General features: G+C 44.7%; 4 protein-coding genes across 8 annotated transcripts in view; 3 read left to right on the top strand and 1 right to left on the bottom strand.

Moving 5' to 3' along the window:
* Positions 1 to 332: 332 nt before the first annotated feature.
* Positions 333 to 5,007, top strand: LOC139107201 (adenosine 3'-phospho 5'-phosphosulfate transporter 1). Of its 4 annotated transcripts, none has more exons than XM_070664611.1 (11): positions 333 to 918; positions 986 to 1,011; positions 1,124 to 1,289; positions 2,299 to 2,518; positions 2,740 to 2,917; positions 3,051 to 3,206; positions 3,369 to 3,577; positions 3,665 to 3,870; positions 3,957 to 4,181; positions 4,281 to 4,431; positions 4,502 to 5,007. In XM_070664611.1, exons 6-11 carry the CDS (start codon positions 3,175 to 3,177, stop codon positions 5,005 to 5,007), a joined length of 1,329 nt encoding a protein of 442 aa, XP_070520712.1. In that variant the 5' UTR covers positions 333 to 918; positions 986 to 1,011; positions 1,124 to 1,289; positions 2,299 to 2,518; positions 2,740 to 2,917; positions 3,051 to 3,174. The 4 variants fall into 4 exon arrangements, with proteins under 4 accessions (XP_070520712.1, XP_070520710.1, XP_070520711.1 ...); XM_070664609.1 differs by having other exon boundaries at positions 2,299 to 2,522; XM_070664610.1 differs by having other exon boundaries at positions 986 to 1,289; positions 2,299 to 2,522.
* A 768-nt stretch (positions 5,008 to 5,775) lies between these two features.
* LOC139107222 (transmembrane protein 216) lies at positions 5,776 to 6,400 on the bottom strand. Its single transcript, XM_070664648.1, has one exon. The coding sequence runs from the start codon at positions 6,338 to 6,340 to the stop codon at positions 5,912 to 5,914; it is 429 nt and encodes a 142-aa protein (XP_070520749.1). The 5' UTR covers positions 6,341 to 6,400; the 3' UTR covers positions 5,776 to 5,911.
* Positions 6,401 to 6,531: 131 nt separating this feature from the next.
* The window catches only part of Shd (cytochrome P450 family 24 subfamily A member shade), a 22,830-nt gene continuing 9,408 nt past the window's right edge, over positions 6,532 to 19,953 (top strand). Inside the window, exons 1-3 of one of the 2 annotated variants that reach the window (XM_070664592.1) lie at positions 6,532 to 6,604; positions 6,790 to 7,457; positions 7,854 to 8,086. In XM_070664592.1, coding sequence (XP_070520693.1) covers positions 7,070 to 7,457; positions 7,854 to 8,086 — 621 coding nt within the window. In that variant the 5' untranslated portion in view covers positions 6,532 to 6,604; positions 6,790 to 7,069. Of the gene's footprint in view, positions 6,605 to 6,789; positions 7,458 to 7,853; positions 8,087 to 18,327; positions 19,221 to 19,953 lie in introns of those variants that run through there. The other variant, XM_070664593.1, reaches the window with a different exon arrangement.
* Positions 10,215 to 12,718, top strand: LOC139107225 (uncharacterized aarF domain-containing protein kinase 2-like). The gene is made up of 2 exons (XM_070664652.1): positions 10,215 to 10,660; positions 11,320 to 12,718. Exons 1-2 carry the CDS (start codon positions 10,547 to 10,549, stop codon positions 11,512 to 11,514), a joined length of 309 nt encoding a protein of 102 aa, XP_070520753.1. The 5' UTR covers positions 10,215 to 10,546; the 3' UTR covers positions 11,515 to 12,718.

Below are 19,953 nucleotides of genomic sequence, written 5' to 3'. Positions count from 1 at the left end.
CGACCGACCGACCGACTGATCGGACGGATGTTTCCGGCAGCCCTCGGTGTCCCACGAAGCCGAGCGTTGCAACGCAGCGTAACGCAACGCAACGCGAGCGTTACGTAAGCCCGTGTGCCGCGGGGGATATAACGGACGCGATAACCTGCTGGCGCGCTGCGTCGTCCTGCGCGCCTCCGCCGACGCGTCTTCGAGATCGAATTCACGGCGCGCGCACCCACCGCCGCCGTTCGTCCGCTTTTTTTAATTATTACCGGTGGCCTTACTCCGCCGTCCTCCTGCAATTTTATCGCTAACCTTCCCGATGCGACAAGCTAATCGCGCGGACCACGATCGGAAACTAGCGATACTACTCGATCGCACGACCGCGGCGTACTTCACTTGGCTGAACTCGCGACGAGCAATCTTCGCCGCGACCTTTGCGCCTTTTTTAAACGCGATAGCGTCGCTGGTTGCTGCATCGATGCGCGACACGGATCGCTCTCGCGATAGCGCTCGCTCTCTCGCAGATTCCTTATCCTTGGCGGTCTATTAATGTATCGCGGCAGATATACCTCGGCGGTGATTACGCGCGCTCCCGGTATCGGGAGCAAAGTTCTTTCACAAAGAGCGCTCGCTCGTTCTCTTTTTCAGTCCGAAGGATGCCAGGCGCCATAAATGTTCGCCTCGTCACAGATGCGCGATCCTCTCCCGGCTCTATACGTCGCGCGGCTCGTGTCTCGCCGACGACGTCTCGTCACGAACTTGAAAATCGCACTACTTTCTAAAGTAATAATTATTAATATATTTTTACAGGTACGCTCGCCTGCCACGTACATGATTGACGGGTGGAACGTTTAGATCCGCTGGGAATTTGGCAGCATCGGATGCCAAACTTTTCGACAAAGTGGCAAACTTCCATCAAGATCTAACGCGACGGTAAGAGTGGGTAAATAATAAATTTCATACGAAAATACATTCTTTCATCGTGCTTTATTATTTTCAGGCGGAATTCACATGCAAGGATTGCAGGTATGAGTGAGCTCTTTTAATTTCGCACAATGCAATGTGCGTCGCGGAGCTAAGTATCAGTTACCGATCATTATTAGCTATTTTTCTTCTTCGTTTTTTTTCTCACGATTAGTCACGATACGTGTATAGCACCTGAACGCAAGATGTTGACGTGAGAAGCCCTCGCACGCATCGACGCTGAAGAATGCTGTGACATTTTACGACGTTACTCATTGCTCGACGTGCACGCGAAGAAAAATGATTGCCGACTCTGACGATATTTTTAACGTCGGAAAAATGTAATTACTCGCAAGTAGTTTTGCACGTACGTCTGTATCCCCGGCTGATGGGCGACGTTGATGGGATAATCCAGAGCGATCCGGAAAATTGAAGCGCGAGTCGCGCACCAAAGTAGGGCAGGACGGTGTACCATTTTCAAGGTTTCCCCGCGAAGCGGGGAAAAAAAAAAAAGTGGAACGGCGAGAATCGGGCCTTTGGTTCATGCATACGTAATGTCGCGGCCGCGTATTATGCGTGTCTAAACGAGGGACTGGAGGGAACGAGAGAAGAGAAAAGGAATTCCTTGGTAAACGGACGGTGAATTGAACGAGCGACAATTCAACGCGCTCGCTCGAATCCAAAGCTGCGACAATCTTTTTTTTTCTCTTTTTTTTTTTTCTTTCTCTTTCGAAATGTCAAAGCGACTATTTACTTCGGTTTCATATCGAGCGATCGGTTCATTCGGCCGCGAGTTTGTAAGACGGAAGCATGCTCCTCGCGACATTCTACGACATATCACGACCTCCGAGTCGCGTTATCCATTAATTTTCTGTACCATTATTGGGCCATTAATTCTCCATTCAATAAAGTAACGCTTGTGAAACGTAACGAGGCTGATAACGCCGATAACGGCCGACCGTTAATGCATTTCGAACGAGGACGGCGAGAGAGAATATCTTCTACTCGAGGAGAAAGAACGCCTTTTCGTAAATGAACGCCGTGGTCGATTGAGCATTATTACTCATCGGCTCGGTGGTTAATAACGGATCGTCAGCAAAAGAAACCTTTTAATAACTTTTTTGAATCTTTTGCGCGATTGGCTAACGATTGTGGAATTTTTCTTTGGTTGCGTCACTTATACATCCGCTTAACACGAGATTCTCTTCGTTTATCATTCCCGATGTAACGTAATAACTCTGGCCAACCGGTTTAATTACTCGGATTTTCGATCCCATCAACGCAATCGGCTACACAGAAGCGAATAAACGTTAAACGTTTCTATTTAAAGAAAAAAATTTTCTCTTTCAGATTCACGCTTGAAATATTTAAATGAAAATCCAAATCGCGGACCGCCAGCTTGCATTGAATAACTAAATTCGTTCGAGCTACTCCGAAACTTGTCGAAGCAACACAAATTCGAGGAAGCGTTCATTGAAAATTCAATATCAAGGAAAAGGAAATTTAAAAGGTCTCTGCGGTATACCGATCGATAGCTTGACTCTTACGGCGCTGTGAACTCGAGATGATTGTATGTATGTACAACGAATTCCCGTCTCTTATCTAATCTCGCTGTTAGGCAAACTTCGAACCGAGTTACAATGTTTAATTATATTGAAACATTTAATATCCCTACGCTGAAGGGGACGCCGACAAATTTTCGCCATTAAAAATATTAATATTAAAACCTATGTTACTTAAATTAGTAATTTGTAAAAAATATAATATGTTTATATTTACTTTGCCTAATAGATATAATAGGCGTCCCAAGCTCGTCAAGATTCCCGCTCGTGGATACATCGGGATTTTAGATGCACGCCGCATGCGCAAAAGAACATCACCGACAACGAACTGCTTCGAAGGCTCCGAATGCTCCGCTCCGATACCCTCTCCCTGCGATACGTGTCGTCGTGTCGCAAGAAGCTTACAAGTATGTATACATGTCCCATGCATATCGTACGTCTCGCCTAAAACGAGATTAGGAACACCATGCTCGTTGCATGATAACATTGGAGTAGAACGCAGATAAGAATAATCGCAATTCTAATGATAATTATTCGTAGTGTACAACAAATCGTAGCGAGTGGAGACGTTCCTAAGCCCACGTGAGCTTAGACGAGAGGACGTTTTTAACGAAGGTTATGGGATAATTAATATCATCGCCGGGGTGTCTCATTCGCCAGGAGTATGGGAAACTTTGTGGGAGACATCGTGATATGGTACGTTCTTAATTTCGACTTTGCCAAATGCCAATTAGTTTTATTTTTATTAAATTGAAAAAATATAATATGTATATATTATCTTAATATTTTAATTTTAATTGTGCGCATAAGTTTCGTGTTTTCGTAACCGCATAATAATAAAAAGAATTTATTTTACAGCTTGCTGCTGTTACTTTCAGTCAGTATCATATTTGGAACTAGTGAAATTATTAAATTATTCACTAATAATGGAGAAGAAATCTATAAATCATCTACATATAACTGGGTGGTTCGATTATGTTTGAATCTCTTGGGATATTCCACTGTGCTGTTGCCAGGTTGCCTTATATACAAATATGTACGATATACAAAATATATTCAGAGGAGTGGTAAGAATCAATAAAAAAAAAAAAAAAAAAAAAAAAAGCACTTACATGGTATTTATGATATATTTTGATTTAAGAAAATTTATGCAGGGAAAGGCTGTATTTCCAGACTGGTGCATTCATGCTTTGTGGGACACTGTGAAACAGGTCTCTTAGATTCGCCAACTTATCCTAATGCTTCCAATCATATTCAGCGCACTTTTACTCAAGATGCTCTACTCCTGATGTATTGCTTCTTTGGATTACAAATTAGTTATTTAACATGGGGCTATTTGCAGGAAAAGATAATGACACAGGTGCCACGCGAATTTTTTTTCGTACAAGATAATTGAATGCAATGTAATTTCTCAATTAATTTGAGATAATTTGTTTGTTTTTGCAGGAATACGAAGACGCTTCTGGCAATAAAGCGCGATTTCAAGATTCGCAATTTTTGGTGTTTGTAAATCGCATTCTTGCTTTTCTGATGTCAGGATTATATTTACTTGTCCAACGTCAGCCACAACATAAGACGCCATTGTACAAGTATGCGTTTTGCTCTCTATCAAATATCATGAGTAGTTGGTGTCAGTATGAAGCTTTGAAATACGTCAGTTTTCCATCGCAGGTAAAAAATGATAATTGCATATACTTGACGGTTTAATGTCTCTATTTAATAATGCAAATCTTTAATAATATTATTATTTTATGTCTTTTTTTTACGTAGGTTCTCGCTAAAGCCTCCAAAATTATCCCAGTTATGATAATGGGAAAAATAATTTCACATACGACATATGAATATTACGAGTATGTTACCGCGATTCTTATTTCTATCGGAATGACGCTTTTCATGTTGGATAGTTCTGATCAGAAAAACGGTAAGTTTTATCAAATATACAATAAATTTTAGTTACATTCGATTAATAACTGATGGACAAACATCTTTAGATGGGGCTACAACACTCTCCGGTGTTATTTTACTGGGAGGTTACTTATTATTAGATAGTTTCACAAGTACCTGGCAGAATGCACTTTTTACAGATTATGGCGTGACTAGCGTACAAATGATGTGTGCAGTTAATATGTTCTCTTGTATGTTGACTGCGATGTCTCTATTTCAACAATCGAGTTTTCCATTGATATTTTCTTTCATGACAACATATCCTAGGTTTATAATTGACTGTTTGCTGATTTCGATTTGCTCAGCGAGTGGCCAGTTGTACATTTTTTACACCATTTCAAAATTCGGATCAATTACGTTCGTTATTATAATGACTATTCGTCAGGGTCTGGCGATATTGTTGTCATGCTTGATCTATCGTCACGAGATTACCGTTGTTGGAATATTCGGCATACTATTAGTATTCGGCTCGGTATTTTTACAAATTTACTGCAACAATCGATTACGTGCAATCAGAAGACGTAGAGCCGTGGCGAACAGTATAAAGCATTAAGAGCTGTATTATTTAGGTAGAAATGCAGTTTTAATTGTCATAGCGTTAGAGTTCTATCGACTGTTTACTGTAATTGTCATAGACTAGGATATATTCTGTCATAGTAGACATTGACTGTAATCGTGGACGCTAAATTGTAATCTTTTATTTATAATTAAGACTATCGTAATCTTTCCGTATACATCGATATGACATATACATATATATATATCTGATATAGTTTTGATTATATAAACTTTGAGAAATATTTATTATAAGTTTTATAGTCAATGTATGTCGCGTGTATTTGGAAAGGTAAGTACTTGATATATGTGATTTGAAAAAAGAAAACGGCATTATATTATTATACGGAGGAATGTGTGTTATGCCACATATATTACGGCGTAGTATTGTACTATTTATTTGAAAAATATTTATTTTGATATAAATGCGTATACACAACAAACATACGTGCGAGTGTCTTACCGATTTCGTCGAGCGTTGAAATACTTAGGCATAATAACATATAATTTTTTTTTTAGGACTTAAACATTAATTACCACTGAAATATGAGACTAGTTTCAAACGGCAGTGTTAACATTTTTGATTATATAAGTCGTAGTATAAAAATCTGATTGCCAGTCTTTATTCTTTATAAGTATCTGTGACAAAGATAGCGTGTAGAATTAGATCGATATCAAGCTTCAGAGAAAGCAGTGTGATACTTTCGCTTAGAATTATTTCTTACACATACGGATATATTAATAATAATAATAATAATCTTATACAACAAGAAGTCTTATTATGTGACAAAATAATGATAAGCACTTTTATTTTGACGAATTTACGACACACGGAATGAATTATTAAGCAAGTGTAAAACGTGGAGTCATTGGACGACTAGAATATTACAAGCGGACACCAGTCATTTCACAGGATTCGACGGTCGATAGATTGCTATAAGGCACATAATTGCGGTGAAGATCTCGGACGCTAGCAGGACCAACTGTATGCTGCAGAGGATCACCTCCAATCTGAGTACATAGTACTGAAAACGCAGGAAGTAGAGCGTCGCCAGTGCACTGGGAATGGTCAGGATAATTCCAATGAGGATCGGCAGCCCACGCTCGGTCAGGTTCCCTTTCCTTCCCAGATAAATCCTGCCGCTTTCGGTAAGGATTAAGAATAACAGCAACGCAAACTCCAGCAGGGTCTTGCCTCCGCCCGGCGACGGCAAGTTTATGGCCTTGAACATGCCCATGCACAGTTCACACACGGCGAACATGCCAAAGTAGAAGGAGTTGAGATACATGAGAATCTCGTAAGTCAGCGAGGAGTTCGCTACGGTAGGCATAGTCGCACCCGGGTTCTCCGGATCGCCGCGGGATAATTCGGAGGAAGCCGGCTCTACGAGTCAACGCACCGTTCAGCGTACGACATTGTTTGTGCACCTGGCACTCGACTATTAAAGTCGATACGACCCGTATCCCGAAAGCGGAGCAACGGGCAATTTTCTTCTAACGCTTCATCCCCTCGTCGCGCGCAACGCACCTCGTCTTAATATATCTTCGCCGTACTAGCTCGTTTGCACCGCAAGGGAAAGCGACGCGATTTCGCGGTACGTCCACGTTTATCTGTAAATTTATTTATATCACTGCGAGCGCGACGCTGCGCAAGCTCGGACGACGCGACGTTACCGTCATCAAGAAAAAGTCATTTCTTTTTAGGAAAAAAGAAAAAATTATATACATATCTAATCGCTGCAATTTTTGTAGTCATAATTAATAAATATTTATTTTTCAGAATTTTCATTCTGGAGGCAGGACTTGCAGTAGGTAAATTAACCTCCATTGGTGAAATTATCCAAGCGATGTACGAGTCGAACGCAAGAGGACGCGCGATACGTCGCGCATTTCAAGTCGAACCGCGTACGTCGCGTCGCGCGTTTCGTTCCCGCAGCGAGGACTCATTTCAAAGGGATTATTCCGCGCGAAACGTAGTTCCTGCCATTATCAAGCCTGCGGGACGCAATTGGAAACCGTAACTTTGAAAGATGAGTCGCTAGAAGTCGTGAGGCGCGACGATGTCGTCGCCGAATCTCAAGCGTTTTCTCACGGGTCTTCGTCGCCATCAATGGCGTCACCGTTCCGGAAGAGGACATCGCTCGCATCCGAAGACGACGCATTACGAGCATCCCAATCGGCCGGGTGTAATCAAGTACAATTTCGTCTCGGTCTTGGTCGGCTATAACCTTGGGGCGCGAATTCGCAAGCCGCGAACGGTGAAGGTTGTCTGCAAGAAGGAAGAGGGAGTAGAGCAGCGAGAGGGCGGCTTTCTCGCGGAAGCGCGAGATACGATGCTCGTCTTGGCGAGGCTTGCAACTGTAGCCTGGGTTATCACCGGCCTGCTGGCGATGTATCTGATAACGCGCCTGACCCACCCGAGCTCGTTTCCCACTGTTCTGCGCAAAGGTAAATCCAACATAAGCAAAAATGCCGTTGATACATTAGCCGATTGCCGACCAATTCGAGCGACAGATACTTTCGGTATCAACTGCGTCTGCAATGAAGCTCGTATTTTGCCAGCGGAGACTCGTCGGCATAATCTGATAATACGATGCCAGCAGAAATCGAATATAATCTGCTAACGTTCGATTTTTTTTAGATATATTTTGATTTATGTTTTTTTTTTAAATATTTTACATTATATATTGCGTCCGATAAGTGATTATCGGCTACGTGTAACGGCGGCGTATTATATTTTGCGGAAATCTGCTTTGGGGTGCGCGAAACGGGATATTTATTTCGTATGCGCAAAAGAATCTCGTTGCAAGAGACGATTTGGACTTAAATCGCATATTTTTACAGGTATCGAGTTTCTCGGCCCGATTTTCGTCAAGTTCGGCCAGTGGGTGTCGACGCGGCGGGACATCTTCCCGCGAGACGTCTGCGACGCACTCTCGCAATTGCAACGGAACGCGACGCCCCATCCCTGGTCGTTTACAGAGCGCCTGCTCGTCGAAACGTATGGATCTACCTGGCGTAAATTATTCCTGAGGTTTGACGACGCGGGACCGATCGGCTCCGGATGCTGCGCACAGGTATTTGGCTGTTAAGTAATTAATTTCACCGTAGAATAGAGACAAAATTGCGTCACGAACTTGCGCCGCATTTAACATTGTTTTTGAACCGATGGGCAGGTGTACAAAGCATGGGTCGACTCGAACGCAACGTTCACATCGAATTTTCAGACGTCGCATTTCATGGAAAGTAAGCTAGAAAGCGATTTCATCTTTCCCCTTGTCGCCGTGATAGAAATTGTGCAGGCTCGTGGTAAACGCAAGGTCGTTTTCGTTATCGTTTCGCACGGAGCGAAGCATTTACGTGGCAGACATTGGGCCTTTTTTTATAAATTTGCATAGCAGTATTAAATGAACCAGAGAAATCAAGCCGATCACAGGCCTAAAATAGATGTAGCGTAATATATTGTCGAATAGTCCATTTTTTAACATCTACGAATTTTTGTTTTTCTTTCTTTTTTTTTGTTTCTCATGGAAGTTTCAAACTTTCTTCGTCACGCTTTGCTAAAAGCCAGCACCGCATTTAGAAAAGAATAAAAAAAAAACTTATATAATATATCAAGGAAGTATTACATAGTTCAGTAATAAGAAAAAGAAACGGATAAAAATAGGTTCTGCTCTATGATTTCATAATCGCAATAACGTATAATCTCTTGAATTTATTCGAAAGTGGCGGAGCACAACTTGTCAATAGCCGTAGATGACGAAACGAGACGAGATATGTATTGATTATTTCAGACGAAATTTACGATAAAATCGATGACTTCGCGCCCGCCGGTCCGTGTGCCAGGAAATTGCAAGCCGTAGCGGTAAAAGTGTTGCATCCCGGAATCAAAGGCCAACTCAAGTACCTCCCCTTTGAAATATCGTGCAGATAATTCTTAGTGGTCTTTCCCGGCAGCGTTGAATTGCGTGGCCGATGAAAGCCGCGGACCGCGGATGTTTATTACTCGCGCTGCAAGTACCGGGTGTTTCGTTTAAACTTTTTACCTCAACGAGAGGATCGATCGATTTCGCAGATCTCAACTTAATCTTTAGAGAGCACAAAACTTGCAGCGGCGTTATCGATTCGTCGTAAAAGTTCTTTTTTTTATTTTTAATCGTTAATTATTCAGGAACTCTCGTGTTGACTTGGAAAAATGTTTAGCTTTTATCGAACGTGATTGACGTGGAAAACTATTCCGTGAAATATTAGCTTGGTAGCAACGCAATATATATTTGCTTCAGAAGAGACATCGCGGTAATGCGCGGGCTTTCCAAGTGCGCGACGTACCTTATTCCGAAACTGCACTGGCTCAGCCTCACGGATTGCGTCGATGAATTCGCCCGTCTAATGGAAAACCAAGTATACTTCCCACGATTAATTTTTGCCCGCAGTTGTAAAACGAGAGAGAGAGCGAAAACGTAGCTCGGATTTATTTTGATTTATACGAAGGTCGACATGCGGCTAGAAGCCTCCAATCTCGCGAGATTTTCGGCCAACTTTTTGAAGAGAAACGACGTCACGTTCCCACGTCCTTACGCGGGCTTGACCCATCGCGAGATACTCGTCGAGAGCTTTCACGAGGGTACGCCGATATCCGATTATCTCGAACACGACGACGCTGCGTTGCAGCGAAGGCTCGCCAAGATAGGGATCACGGCGGTCCTAAAAATGGCTAGTATAACTAACTCTTAACCGTCTGCGTCGAAACACGGATTCCTGAAGGACCACCGCGTCACAAATCAGACAAATCCAGATGTAATCGCCGGGTTTTATAGAGGCCCGACCGATTTCTCATAACGACCTGTTAGACCTAGTTTTGATCGAAAGCAATAATGCTCGCGGTCTGGCCGTAGGTATTTCGAGACAACTTTATTCACTGCGACCTGCACCCGGGCAACATTCTAGTCGAAAAAGCGGTCGTCCCGAAGGCGAGCCTGTTCAACACCTTTCGGCGGGTCATTACCCTCGATTACGTGGCGCATAACCCACGCCTGATCATACTGGACTGCGGCCTAGTCGTATCTCTGAATGATCGCTGCCGACAAAATCTCCGGGACGTTTTTTACTCGGTGTTAATGAGAAACGTAAGCCCGGGGAAGATAACGTTCACTTTTTATTCACGCACGCTTCCTGCTTGAGCTTTCTTAACGGGGAACTCTTAACGGAGAGCCGAAGAAGAACACGTTAATTCTTCTTTTTCTACTTCTTTTTTTTTTTTTTCTCTCTCTTTTTCTCTCTTTTTTCTTCTCGTTACCAAGGCATGCTTTCCTTGGTATTTTAATGGGGAACGTAAACCATAGGCGGGACGCCTATTTTTATTCGAAGCATATCCTTTCCGGTATCCAATTTTCTCTCGTGCATTTATTTTTTGATTTTACACGTAATTAATTTTGCTCGATTATTATGATGTTCTTCGTACGTTTTTACGTTTCTCGACCGACCAACGGAAGTTTTACCTTAAACAAAAAAAATAAATTAATGTGACGCAGGGAGAAATGGTGGCACAGCATATCCTGGACCATAGTTCGTACGCGACTCCCGATCCAGACGGCTTCAAATCCTCGATAAAGAACATCGTGGAGACTCATCTTCGCAATTCGTTTAGAAACGTTAGTAAAAGGTATATCCTCTCGGCAGCCAAAGCGACGGTGTCGTTCCTCGCGTATTTCCATTCACCGCTTCGTCCGTCGATCGATATTATCCCACGGATTGTTATTAATTTTTTCGTTTCGCCCGCCGTCGATTCGCATTGCTTCACGGAATCGATTTCCTATTTTTATTATTACTTAAACGACCGTGAGCGCGCGGGATCGTTGCGCGAAGTGCCGTTGGCGCTTCAGCCACATCGAGTCGTCGTAGCGCGAAGAAATAAATACAATAATAACAACACCGCGAATGCGAATGACGTGATTATATAGCGGGAGCTGTCGGATACGCGATTCAAGATCGCGCGGATTCCATCGAAATCAATCGGCCTCGAAGAATCGCGCTGAAGAACGACGACGCGTCTACAAGGCGCAATTACGAGGCGCGATCGCGAATATTAACACGTGCGAAGGGCGGACGAAGCCGGTTTCTCCTCCCGGTATCGCAGCGACGTTAATGGATAATCATTGCGATTTTAAAGACAGACGTTTGCCGCGGGAGTTAGGCCGCGAAAGGAAGCTCGGCGGGATTTGATCGTCGAAAGGGGCGGGCTTAATCTCGGAGGAATCGAACAAACGTGAGGTTTGCCCGCTTAAAGAAATAATTGCACGTCCGTCCGCAGGTGAACGTGAGTACCGTTGTGTCGGAATTATTCTCCGCGATGGTCCGTCACCGGGTGAAGCACGACGGGTCTTTCAGCAACGTGATTCTCAGCGTGATGGTGATCGAGGGCCTCGGCCGATGCCTGGACCCCGACGTCGATATGCTCGCGGAACTTCTGCCCTACGTCCTCGTCAACGGGGTGCGCGGCGAGTAAAGGACGATATATGCCCGAGTCGACTCTTCGCGATGTAATTTCGGGAAATATCCATAAAGCCAGCCGCTACTCGCACGCGGTTACGCAAATTTATTTCGCGTTCTCATTACTTCCTGACGCGATGTGCTGCGCGGGTAAACATCGTGTACATTAACCGTAGGGAATGAGGTACGGTTCCGGAACGAGAGGTGCGGGCGAATTCCATCTTTAATAATGCTAGCGGTCAGGCGTGATCCGCAAAGAGAGGAAGAGGAGAAAGGACATGAGAAGGAGAAGGGAAAACGCAGAAAGAATTCTCATAAAAAAAAAAAGAAAAAAGAAAAAAAAAATGAAAAAAACCACCGCGCCGTGTGATCGCGACCGACAGAATTCCGGCGAGTGATCGGCGCGTGATCACTTCCTGGTTGGTCAGCCAGGCTACTGGCGCGACGCAGTATACACGTGCACGCGTACACGTGCGCACACCTGTGCCGGCCGTTTTCTCTTTCCTTTTTCATTTATTGCGAGAAATTTTATTATTGCATTGTATTCCATGGCAACTCATGAATCAAGTGTACATTGGCTTTTTCGTTTATGTTCTTTTTCATGTTACACTTTATTTATATTCATATATTCTTCAGGCGTCTTCATCTTTTACTTTTTTTTTTGTTTTTTTGGGTGTTTTTTTTTCTTTTTTTGTTTGAAGGCCGGGGACAGGAACTTGATTAAATCGCGATTATTTCGGGATCTCGATTCTCCGTTTTGTAAATTCTATTTTTAGACGTATTCGACGTTTGTGCCTCGAAAAGAAGAAAGATGGACATGTAACGAAGGCAAAGCTGAAGAGTTAATTTTTTGCTTGTTTAAGATTATTCTCATTTACGTGAAGCGTTAGTTCGAATACGAAATGTCAAATAATCTTCTGTCTCCTTTCCCGAAGACGTAACGATAGAAAAGTACACTGGCACGCACGCACACTAATTGGGCAAATAATAAAAATTCCAAGCACCAAGGTGCGAGAAGTTAAATGTGATTTGTCGCAATAGAACAGAAGGCCAAGCGAAGGTCAGGTACAGATCTGTTCCCATTAGTTGCGCGATCTTTAAGCAGCTAAAACTAACCGTTTTAGTGCGGTCCATCTCTCTTTCACACGCGACTCGCTCAACAAATCCCGAACCTACGTCCTTCTTCGTAAAAGAAATAGGCTTCCTTTCGCCCCGTGGGACTCAAAACGGAACGTGATAATTAGACGCGGTTAAGCAACGCACATGGCCAACTTTGAAAACCAGTTTTTTTTTTTCCTTTTTTTTTCTTTTCCTTTTTTCCTTTCTTTTTTCTTTCCCTCTTTTATTTTTAGCAACAGCCTTTTCAGACGGGTGTCGCAGACGTGCCCGCGTCCCGCACGGTGAAATGTAACTTTAACGAGAGGGACGCTCGACAATTCGGTGTCCCGAGCAATTTCCAAGCGCCCCTGCCCAGTTGTTGCCGCTCGGTCTCGCGAATGATATATTTATACGGCCGTTTTAGACACCCCGCGAAATATCGCGTGACGCACGGGAGATCCTTGCGGGGAAGTGTTTTTCGTCTCGCGACTTTTTCGGGACGTCCGAATTGTGTGAGCAGCAAAGTTACGATTTTCGCAGCTTCACGTGAGACACGCACGGCTCGGCCCCGTCGTGGTTTATTTATGCGTGCAATTATTCCGCGCCGTAGGAACAGATGTTTACGTATATACAGGGTGTGCTTGGCCGAGTGTGCTTTTTACTCCTCTGTACGAGAGGACGAGTATTGTTTTTCATAATTGCATCGTTAGAGACGATCCTTTTGAATTCGAATTAATTTCCGCCTTTCTTCTCGCTCAAAAGTGGCAGAGAGTTGACAATTATTTTATGCTCGTCAGGAAAATATTAATAGTTTTCTGTAATTGCTGCGTAATTAATTTGAACGTGAAAATCAAATTGTCTTATTAGTTGTAGCAAGGTATACGTAAAAGAATATTCTCAGCTACAGCTGTCACGTCGAAACCGGCCAATCTGTTCGGTCAGAACACCCGATACTTTATCTTTTTTCTCCGCTCTAGAAGGGATTCCCTTGTCCTTATTCACGCTCGGAGCTAAAAATAGCCGCGTTCGTTAAAGCTGCAGGTCTGTGTAAATCTACCTAACTCATTGTGCTGCCCTTTGAGGCGCAGGATGATGCGACAGATGCATTCCTTTTTTTTTTCTTTTTTTTTTTTTTTTTTTTTAATGCAACTACATTAATGGCGCGAACTAACAGCGCGGCGCTTAGAAATCAGCAGCTACGTTAAGGAAAAATTTGCGCGTTTGTACAAAGTATATCGCACAGGGAGTAGGAGAGGAAATAATAGCAATTAAAATGTTTGAAAAGAATTAAAATCGGCTCTTCAGAAAAAGCGACAACGATTCTGGCGACAATAAAGTCTTTATTTTCATTTAAAACAGGGATGATTTCTGATAAGCTTAGAAATCGGATACGGTTTGTTAGTCCGCAAGGGAAATTTATCAGATTACATTTAGCGATAACGAGACGAGATAAAAAAAAAAAAAAAAAAAGGGCGTTAACGGGAAAGCAGGGGGTTAATTAAATCCGCAATTGCAAAACTTCCCCGGTCGGTTGGGCTGAATCAACGTTTAAAAAGGAGGTCGCGTTAGATCGTAGAAAATGATTGTGTCACTTATTAATATCGCCGGTTATTTTGCGTTCTGCGACGCATTTTTGTACCTACTTATGGAAATTTAGCTCCGGCCAGACATACGCAATCGAAGAAATACTGACGCGCGTTTCGCATTCGAAGATTAAAGTTCGCGCACGCCTGCTCGCCGATATTCGCCCGCGGTCCCTCGCGCCGGATCGAAATTCGCTCGAGGAGACAAGTAACTGGCAAAAAGAAAGGTACCGAAAGTTGATTGATATTTCAAGTAAAAGCGTGATCAACGGCATGGATAAGCTCTGCACGTGACGTCATATAGAAACGCGATGGACCTTCGTGTCCGGCAGCTTTACGGTAGTTTTTTTTTTTTCCGTTTTCTTCTTCTTTTGTTTTTTCTTTTATTTTTTTATAATAAGTACACGTTTCCCCGTATATCACATCCTCCGCGGATTGGTCCATGCCGTCTCGACGCTCGCTTTTACTTCGTTTTATTCCATTCGAATAGAAACGAGTTCCGATCGACGTTTCATTCCACGTATTCACGCCCTCTTATGCACGCGATAGAGCTACATCATTTCCCCCTGACCCGGTCTAGCCCGTTCTATGCGGCCGTCCACTCCGGACAGCGGTCTCGTGCTGTTACGAGCGACGGCGGACAAATATCTAACCCTTAAATAGAAAGAGGCTGTCCCGAAGTCCACCGTCCCTTCGGCCTCCTCAAACTATTCTTCAGGGATCAGTCGGAATAACTGCGTTTCTTAGTAAAAGCGCTCGAGCCCTCCGAAGAACGGCTTGAGACCGAAATTGCCGGCTTTCACGGGCTCCTTCGGCCGAGCTTCCCTTATCGTACCACTTTTATATTCCTTTCGGAGATGTTTTCTATGAATATTAATCTGCCGGTTATAAAAATTCATTTGGCAACTGTCCGTGAGACGCGCGGAGGGTCCTCATCTTCGGCCTCTCGTGAAGCCTCACGTTGGGCCGCGTTCTCCTTCCCTTACCGAATTACCGGATTTGTTCGCCGCCGATGGTTACCGGCTACTTCCAGTTTTTAGACCGTCCAGATAAGCCGTCTTCAGGTCTATTTTCTGCCCGGTATAAAGGACAGTTTGCTCTAATCTCTTGCTCCGGTTTCCAAGTCTTGCTCGGTCTTTAAATTCCGATCTCGCTTTAGTCCCTCTTGTCGGAGTTGTTTACGCCCTTCGTGGACACGACGCCGGTTGTTCGAGCCGGTTGACGGCCGTTACGCATGATCGCGCAAATTCATCGCCGAGACGGCGAGATCGATTTGAAGGCGTAAATTAGATGCCGTCTCGCGCGCGTCCGTGAGTTCTTATTCGAGAACGCGCGCATGTGGTGCTCCTTGATACACGGGAGAAACGTGTTGAGATTGATACTCGTTTCAGGGCTATCAAATCCATTTGCCAATTACCTGCAGACCTCCATTTCCAGAATACAATCTATTCGAGCACCACTCCGTGCGTTCTTGCGGCGCTATCTCGAAAGAAATGGATTTCGGCTCTCCGATTCGGGGAGAATCGGCGGTAAATGAAAGCTCGGATAGATCTGAATAGCAATAATGTAAAAAAAAAATGAAGAACCTTATTTGCGCTCTTGATAGACCTCGAGTCGTCCTGCTTCACTTTCTATAACGTTATCTTTCTATTCATGACTGTTACGGCTTATCTAATCGGCACAGCCTCAGATAATTGATTACATGAAGGGGTCAACAATACGTTGTTCGCCGCGATAGCTTCCCGACCCCGGCGAAAATTTTTACGTGCCGCCGTTTTCGTTATTTCTTCGCCGTTGTAATTAACCCTTTGATCCTGGAGCGAAAGAGATACGTTAGGAGGTCAGCTTTGAAAGTCCTATTTTAATTACGCAAATACAAGAGATGGAAAATACGGTATAGCGCGTAGACGAAGCAGAAATGTGAAGGTAAAGCCGCGCAGAGGCAAAGGCCTTTATTCGCGGATAGAAAGGACAAAAGAAATGGCGGAAGTTTAACGGTGAGAAGTTTAAATGGCCAGGCGGATGTACGCGGTGACCCGTTGGCTATTTCTGTCCAAGACAAGAACGGCAAAGGCAGAGGGGGGTGGTTACAGCATCCCATCTCGCGGCAACGGGATGCCGAGAATCTCCCCCGGCCGAAGGCGACTCGCATCCTCCTCGGGGAATGTTCAAACGCCATCTGCGATCCGTTCCGTCATCCGGAACCCCCACTGCGGGCATACGGGTTCCCACTGGATCCCATGGGGCCCCACCATCAGCGACAGCCAACCATGTCGGGGGAACGGGGTCCCATACTGGTCGTAGGACGACGGGGCACGTTTACAGAGAGAACAAGAAGATAAGAGAATCTGTCTCCAGAGACGTCACGAGATGGAGATGGACCAGCGGATATCGTCGGCCCACGGCTTCTCCGCGAAGAAGCAGAACGAGCGAGAGATAGAGAGACCGACCCCCCCGTCTTACCCCGTTTTCATTTTTTTTTTATTTTATTTTATTTTATTTTTTTTTAAAGGGGGTATCACGGATCGCGGCCATTCATAAATCCGATCGATTCAGCGAACAATGCGGCAATTAACCGCAATTAAAATTCCGCCGGACATACGCGCCTCCCTCTTTCTTCTTCTCTCTCCTCGCGGCAATCTCGCGGCATCTCTCCCCTTCGGCCTCCGTGGCTGCTGCCTCCTTCGTCTTGCGCCACTCTTCTCACTTGTACGTCCGGGTCGCGGGCTTGTTCCCCTCTCCCTGGGGCCCTCTCTCTTCCCTCTTTCTTCTTCTTCAATCTGTCTAGCTGTCCTCCTCCTCCTCTTCCTCCTCTTCATCCTTTGCTCACTCTTCTTCCACCTCCGTCTCTACCTCCACCTCCATTGCCGTCCAAGATCTCTTCCTCCTCCAACCCTGTCACGCTTTCGGAGTTTTTGGAAAATACGAGGGTTCCCGAGGAACTTTTTGGGATCAGTGCTGCTGTGGCTGTCCAACGAGTTGGTACACAATACCATTCACTGTCGTCATCGTTGTCGTGGCAGTTCCAGCGACGAGCCAGTGGCCGCTTGCCGACACCTCAGTTTCCTTGATTCGCTTCCGCCAAAAGTTCGCGCGCGGCCCTCACGTTCATCGCCGACGGTTACGACAATGCGCTTCAAGCCCGTAAGTTATTTCCAAGACATCACTCAATACCTTGCCCTAGCGTTAAAAGAAAGAAAAAAAAAAAAAAAAAAAAAAAAGTAGCTGCGATTTCTTTAAAGAATTGTTGTAAGCTTTAGCTGGGAATGTTAGACTCGAAACTACATGTCCTCTTAAGATTACTCCCGAGAGAATTAATTTTATATTCCTCTCTTTCTCTTTTTGTTATTTTATTTTTTCTCTCTGTGGAAAATTATATTTTTAATCAAACAGGAGTTTGAAGGATTAAATTTACATGCCTAGGAAAATGGTAAAAATTTCGTAAGAAATTTGTAGCACGAGATGATTATTGCGGACCTAGGTTAATCAATAACATTGTGTCAGATATTTAACACTTGCCAAGCAAGGCGGTTAACTGTAGAAATTTTGCATGTATGCGGCTAATGCACATGTTTGTGCCAATCGGTTCAATGATTATCTAGCGCAAATGCATTAGAATAATATATCGTATTAATAGTCTTACATTTAAATGTTAAGTGTGGCCATTTAATATATCCGTCGCTCCGTGTGAATTCTGTGAATCTGTATTGCATTTAAAAAGATTCGAAGATCGGGATAAGCTTTAATACCGGCAAGTTAGTCGCGTCAACAATTTTTTCAAGTCACATTACTTCAAGCCTTCTATTAATATCGAACACCGTCTCATTTCTTAATTAAATTTCTTATCGTGCGATCAATCAATATACAATTTTGAACTGAAGTTATAATTCAAATCTTCCAAAGGAAAAAAAAAGAAAAAAAAAAACAAGGAGAAAAACTAATCACCAAGCTAGAATATTAAATTTAACGAGGGCGTTGGAAATTTTAATGCATTTTGTCACTTGATCGCTTCAAGCTCCGATATTGTTGAACGCGTCGGAAACGACAATTAACTCTGATAGAGAGCTCGGGGAGGAGAAGAAGTGCGCGAGCGTCGATCGATCGAGGAAAAGAAAAAGAAAAGAAAAAAAAAAAAACACATTCCGATCAGCCTTTTTGCAAGAACACTAAGACGAACGGGCAACGTATTCGCGTGCTCGCAGTTCTGTTTTTACGCGCGTACATCGGAGAGCGAGCGTATCACGGCTACTACCACCTGTGGCACGAGCACGCGAGGCGTTCCGCGGATTTCCGGGTCCGGCGCGCGTACCGTGAAAGAGACCGCATATGATCGGTGCAAGTAGACCAGACCGGACCAGGCCAGACCGGACCAGAACGCGGTGAGCGAGAAGAGAGAATTCGGCGCGGATAAGTCGCGGCCGTCCGGGGGAGAGAGAGACTGGTGCGCGGCGCGACACTACGCGTACGTGTGCACGTATGTGCGTGAGCAAGTGCGACGACGTAGGCATGCCTGCGATTTGCTGATCGCGATTACTGCGAACGACGGGACGACGAAGCGGCACCGGAGGGCCGAGGGCGAGCTTTCGTTCGCGGCGCGAGCTCGCGCGCCATGGTAATCACGACTACGATCGCACGTCGCGCGGACTTGGGTGCCAAAAAGTCTAAATAGCGTCATCTCGGTGTTACGTTGACGAAGCCCCGACCGGGTCCACGTCACTTTCGCCAGCTCGCTTCGCGGACGCGACGCCGAATTGATATTATTTCGGCTTGTAGTTTTCTTGAGGAGCTTTCAACTTCCACCGGTTGAGAGTTTAACGCCGCAGACCGCGGTAGTGCGCGCGCGACTTGTTGACCTAGGGAACCCCGCGCGGTAAACGGAGGAAGAGAACGATGCGGCTCTGCGCGGACCCGGCGCGCCGTAATTTCGACAAGTTTGTGTTCTCCGGGAGCGGCGCGGTAACGAGCAACGCGCGTCCCACGTTTGTCCACGTGTAACCACGAGAACGCGACGGTGACTCTGACAGTTGACAGCTGATGCGAGGTAAGACACGTGCACGTGCCGGGAGTGCGAGCTCGTCGAAATTGCGCCGGCGTTCAGTTTGAGAAAAGAAAAAAAAAGAAAAAAAAGAAGAAAAAAAGAGAGAGAAAGAAAAAAAATGTTGAGAAAGTTGCAAGTGAAACTGCATCTTGTTGACATTTATTAACAATCCCCGATCAAATTGAGTGTCCGGTTGAGAAGCCTAATCAAAAATTATTTCTGACATTTGACACAACGGTGCGCGCGTGATTTCTTTTTTTTTTTTTTTTTAATCGAATACACCGAAATGCAATAATTATTCGTGGGCCTTATCGAGCGCAAAATATCGGCGCGAAGCCGCCGATCGTTGGAAAAGTGACAGAGGACGTTGGGTAAAAGATGTGTATAAACTTTTTCCACGCCAGTTGCGGGGTACATTACCCGCGTGTCCGAACAGCAAAGTCTTTGTTATTGCTAAGTGAGGTGTTAGACGGTGACTCCCCTGTTTATAAACTTTTCCGCTTATTGTATTCTCGTGAGCATCTCTCGCGATAATTGGTGGCATCCGGCTGCATTCTCGGCCGCCTTCTTACGTCACGAGCTTTTCCGCTTTCGCGCTGGGACAGAAGCGCTGATTGAAATCTTGAAAGAGGCCACCCCCGATGCATTCACCTCGATTATCTTTTAACACCCCCGGATGGAAGAGGAATTCCTTCCCGGTAGCCCTTCCTTTAATTGCGAGGGACGGTCGGTGGCG

Source organism: Cardiocondyla obscurior, linkage group LG12, assembly GCF_019399895.1.
Source record: "Cardiocondyla obscurior isolate alpha-2009 linkage group LG12, Cobs3.1, whole genome shotgun sequence".
NCBI classification, from domain to species: Eukaryota; Metazoa; Arthropoda; class Insecta; order Hymenoptera; family Formicidae; genus Cardiocondyla; species Cardiocondyla obscurior.
Note: the sequence above shows the minus strand (reverse complement) of the source record. Positions and strands in the feature narration are given on the sequence as shown.

Excerpts from the sequence above, each read along its gene's own strand:
- LOC139107201 (XM_070664611.1), top strand. The coding sequence starts at position 3,175 with ATGGGAAACTTTGTGGGAGACATCGTGATATG. Across the intron at positions 3,207-3,368 it reads GTGGGAGACATCGTGATATG|CTTGCTGCTGTTACTTTCAG; the intron begins GTACGTTCTTAA and ends TTTATTTTACAG. Across the intron at positions 3,871-3,956 it reads AGGAAAAGATAATGACACAG|GAATACGAAGACGCTTCTGG; the intron begins GTGCCACGCGAA and ends TTGTTTTTGCAG.
- LOC139107222 (XM_070664648.1), bottom strand. The coding sequence starts at position 6,340 with ATGCCTACCGTAGCGAACTCCTCGCTGACTTACGAGATTCTCATGTAT.
- LOC139107225 (XM_070664652.1), top strand. The coding sequence starts at position 10,547 with ATGGTGGCACAGCATATCCTGGACCATAGTTCGTACGCGACTCCCGAT. Across the intron at positions 10,661-11,319 it reads TTCGCAATTCGTTTAGAAAC|GTGAACGTGAGTACCGTTGT; the intron begins GTTAGTAAAAGG and ends GTCCGTCCGCAG.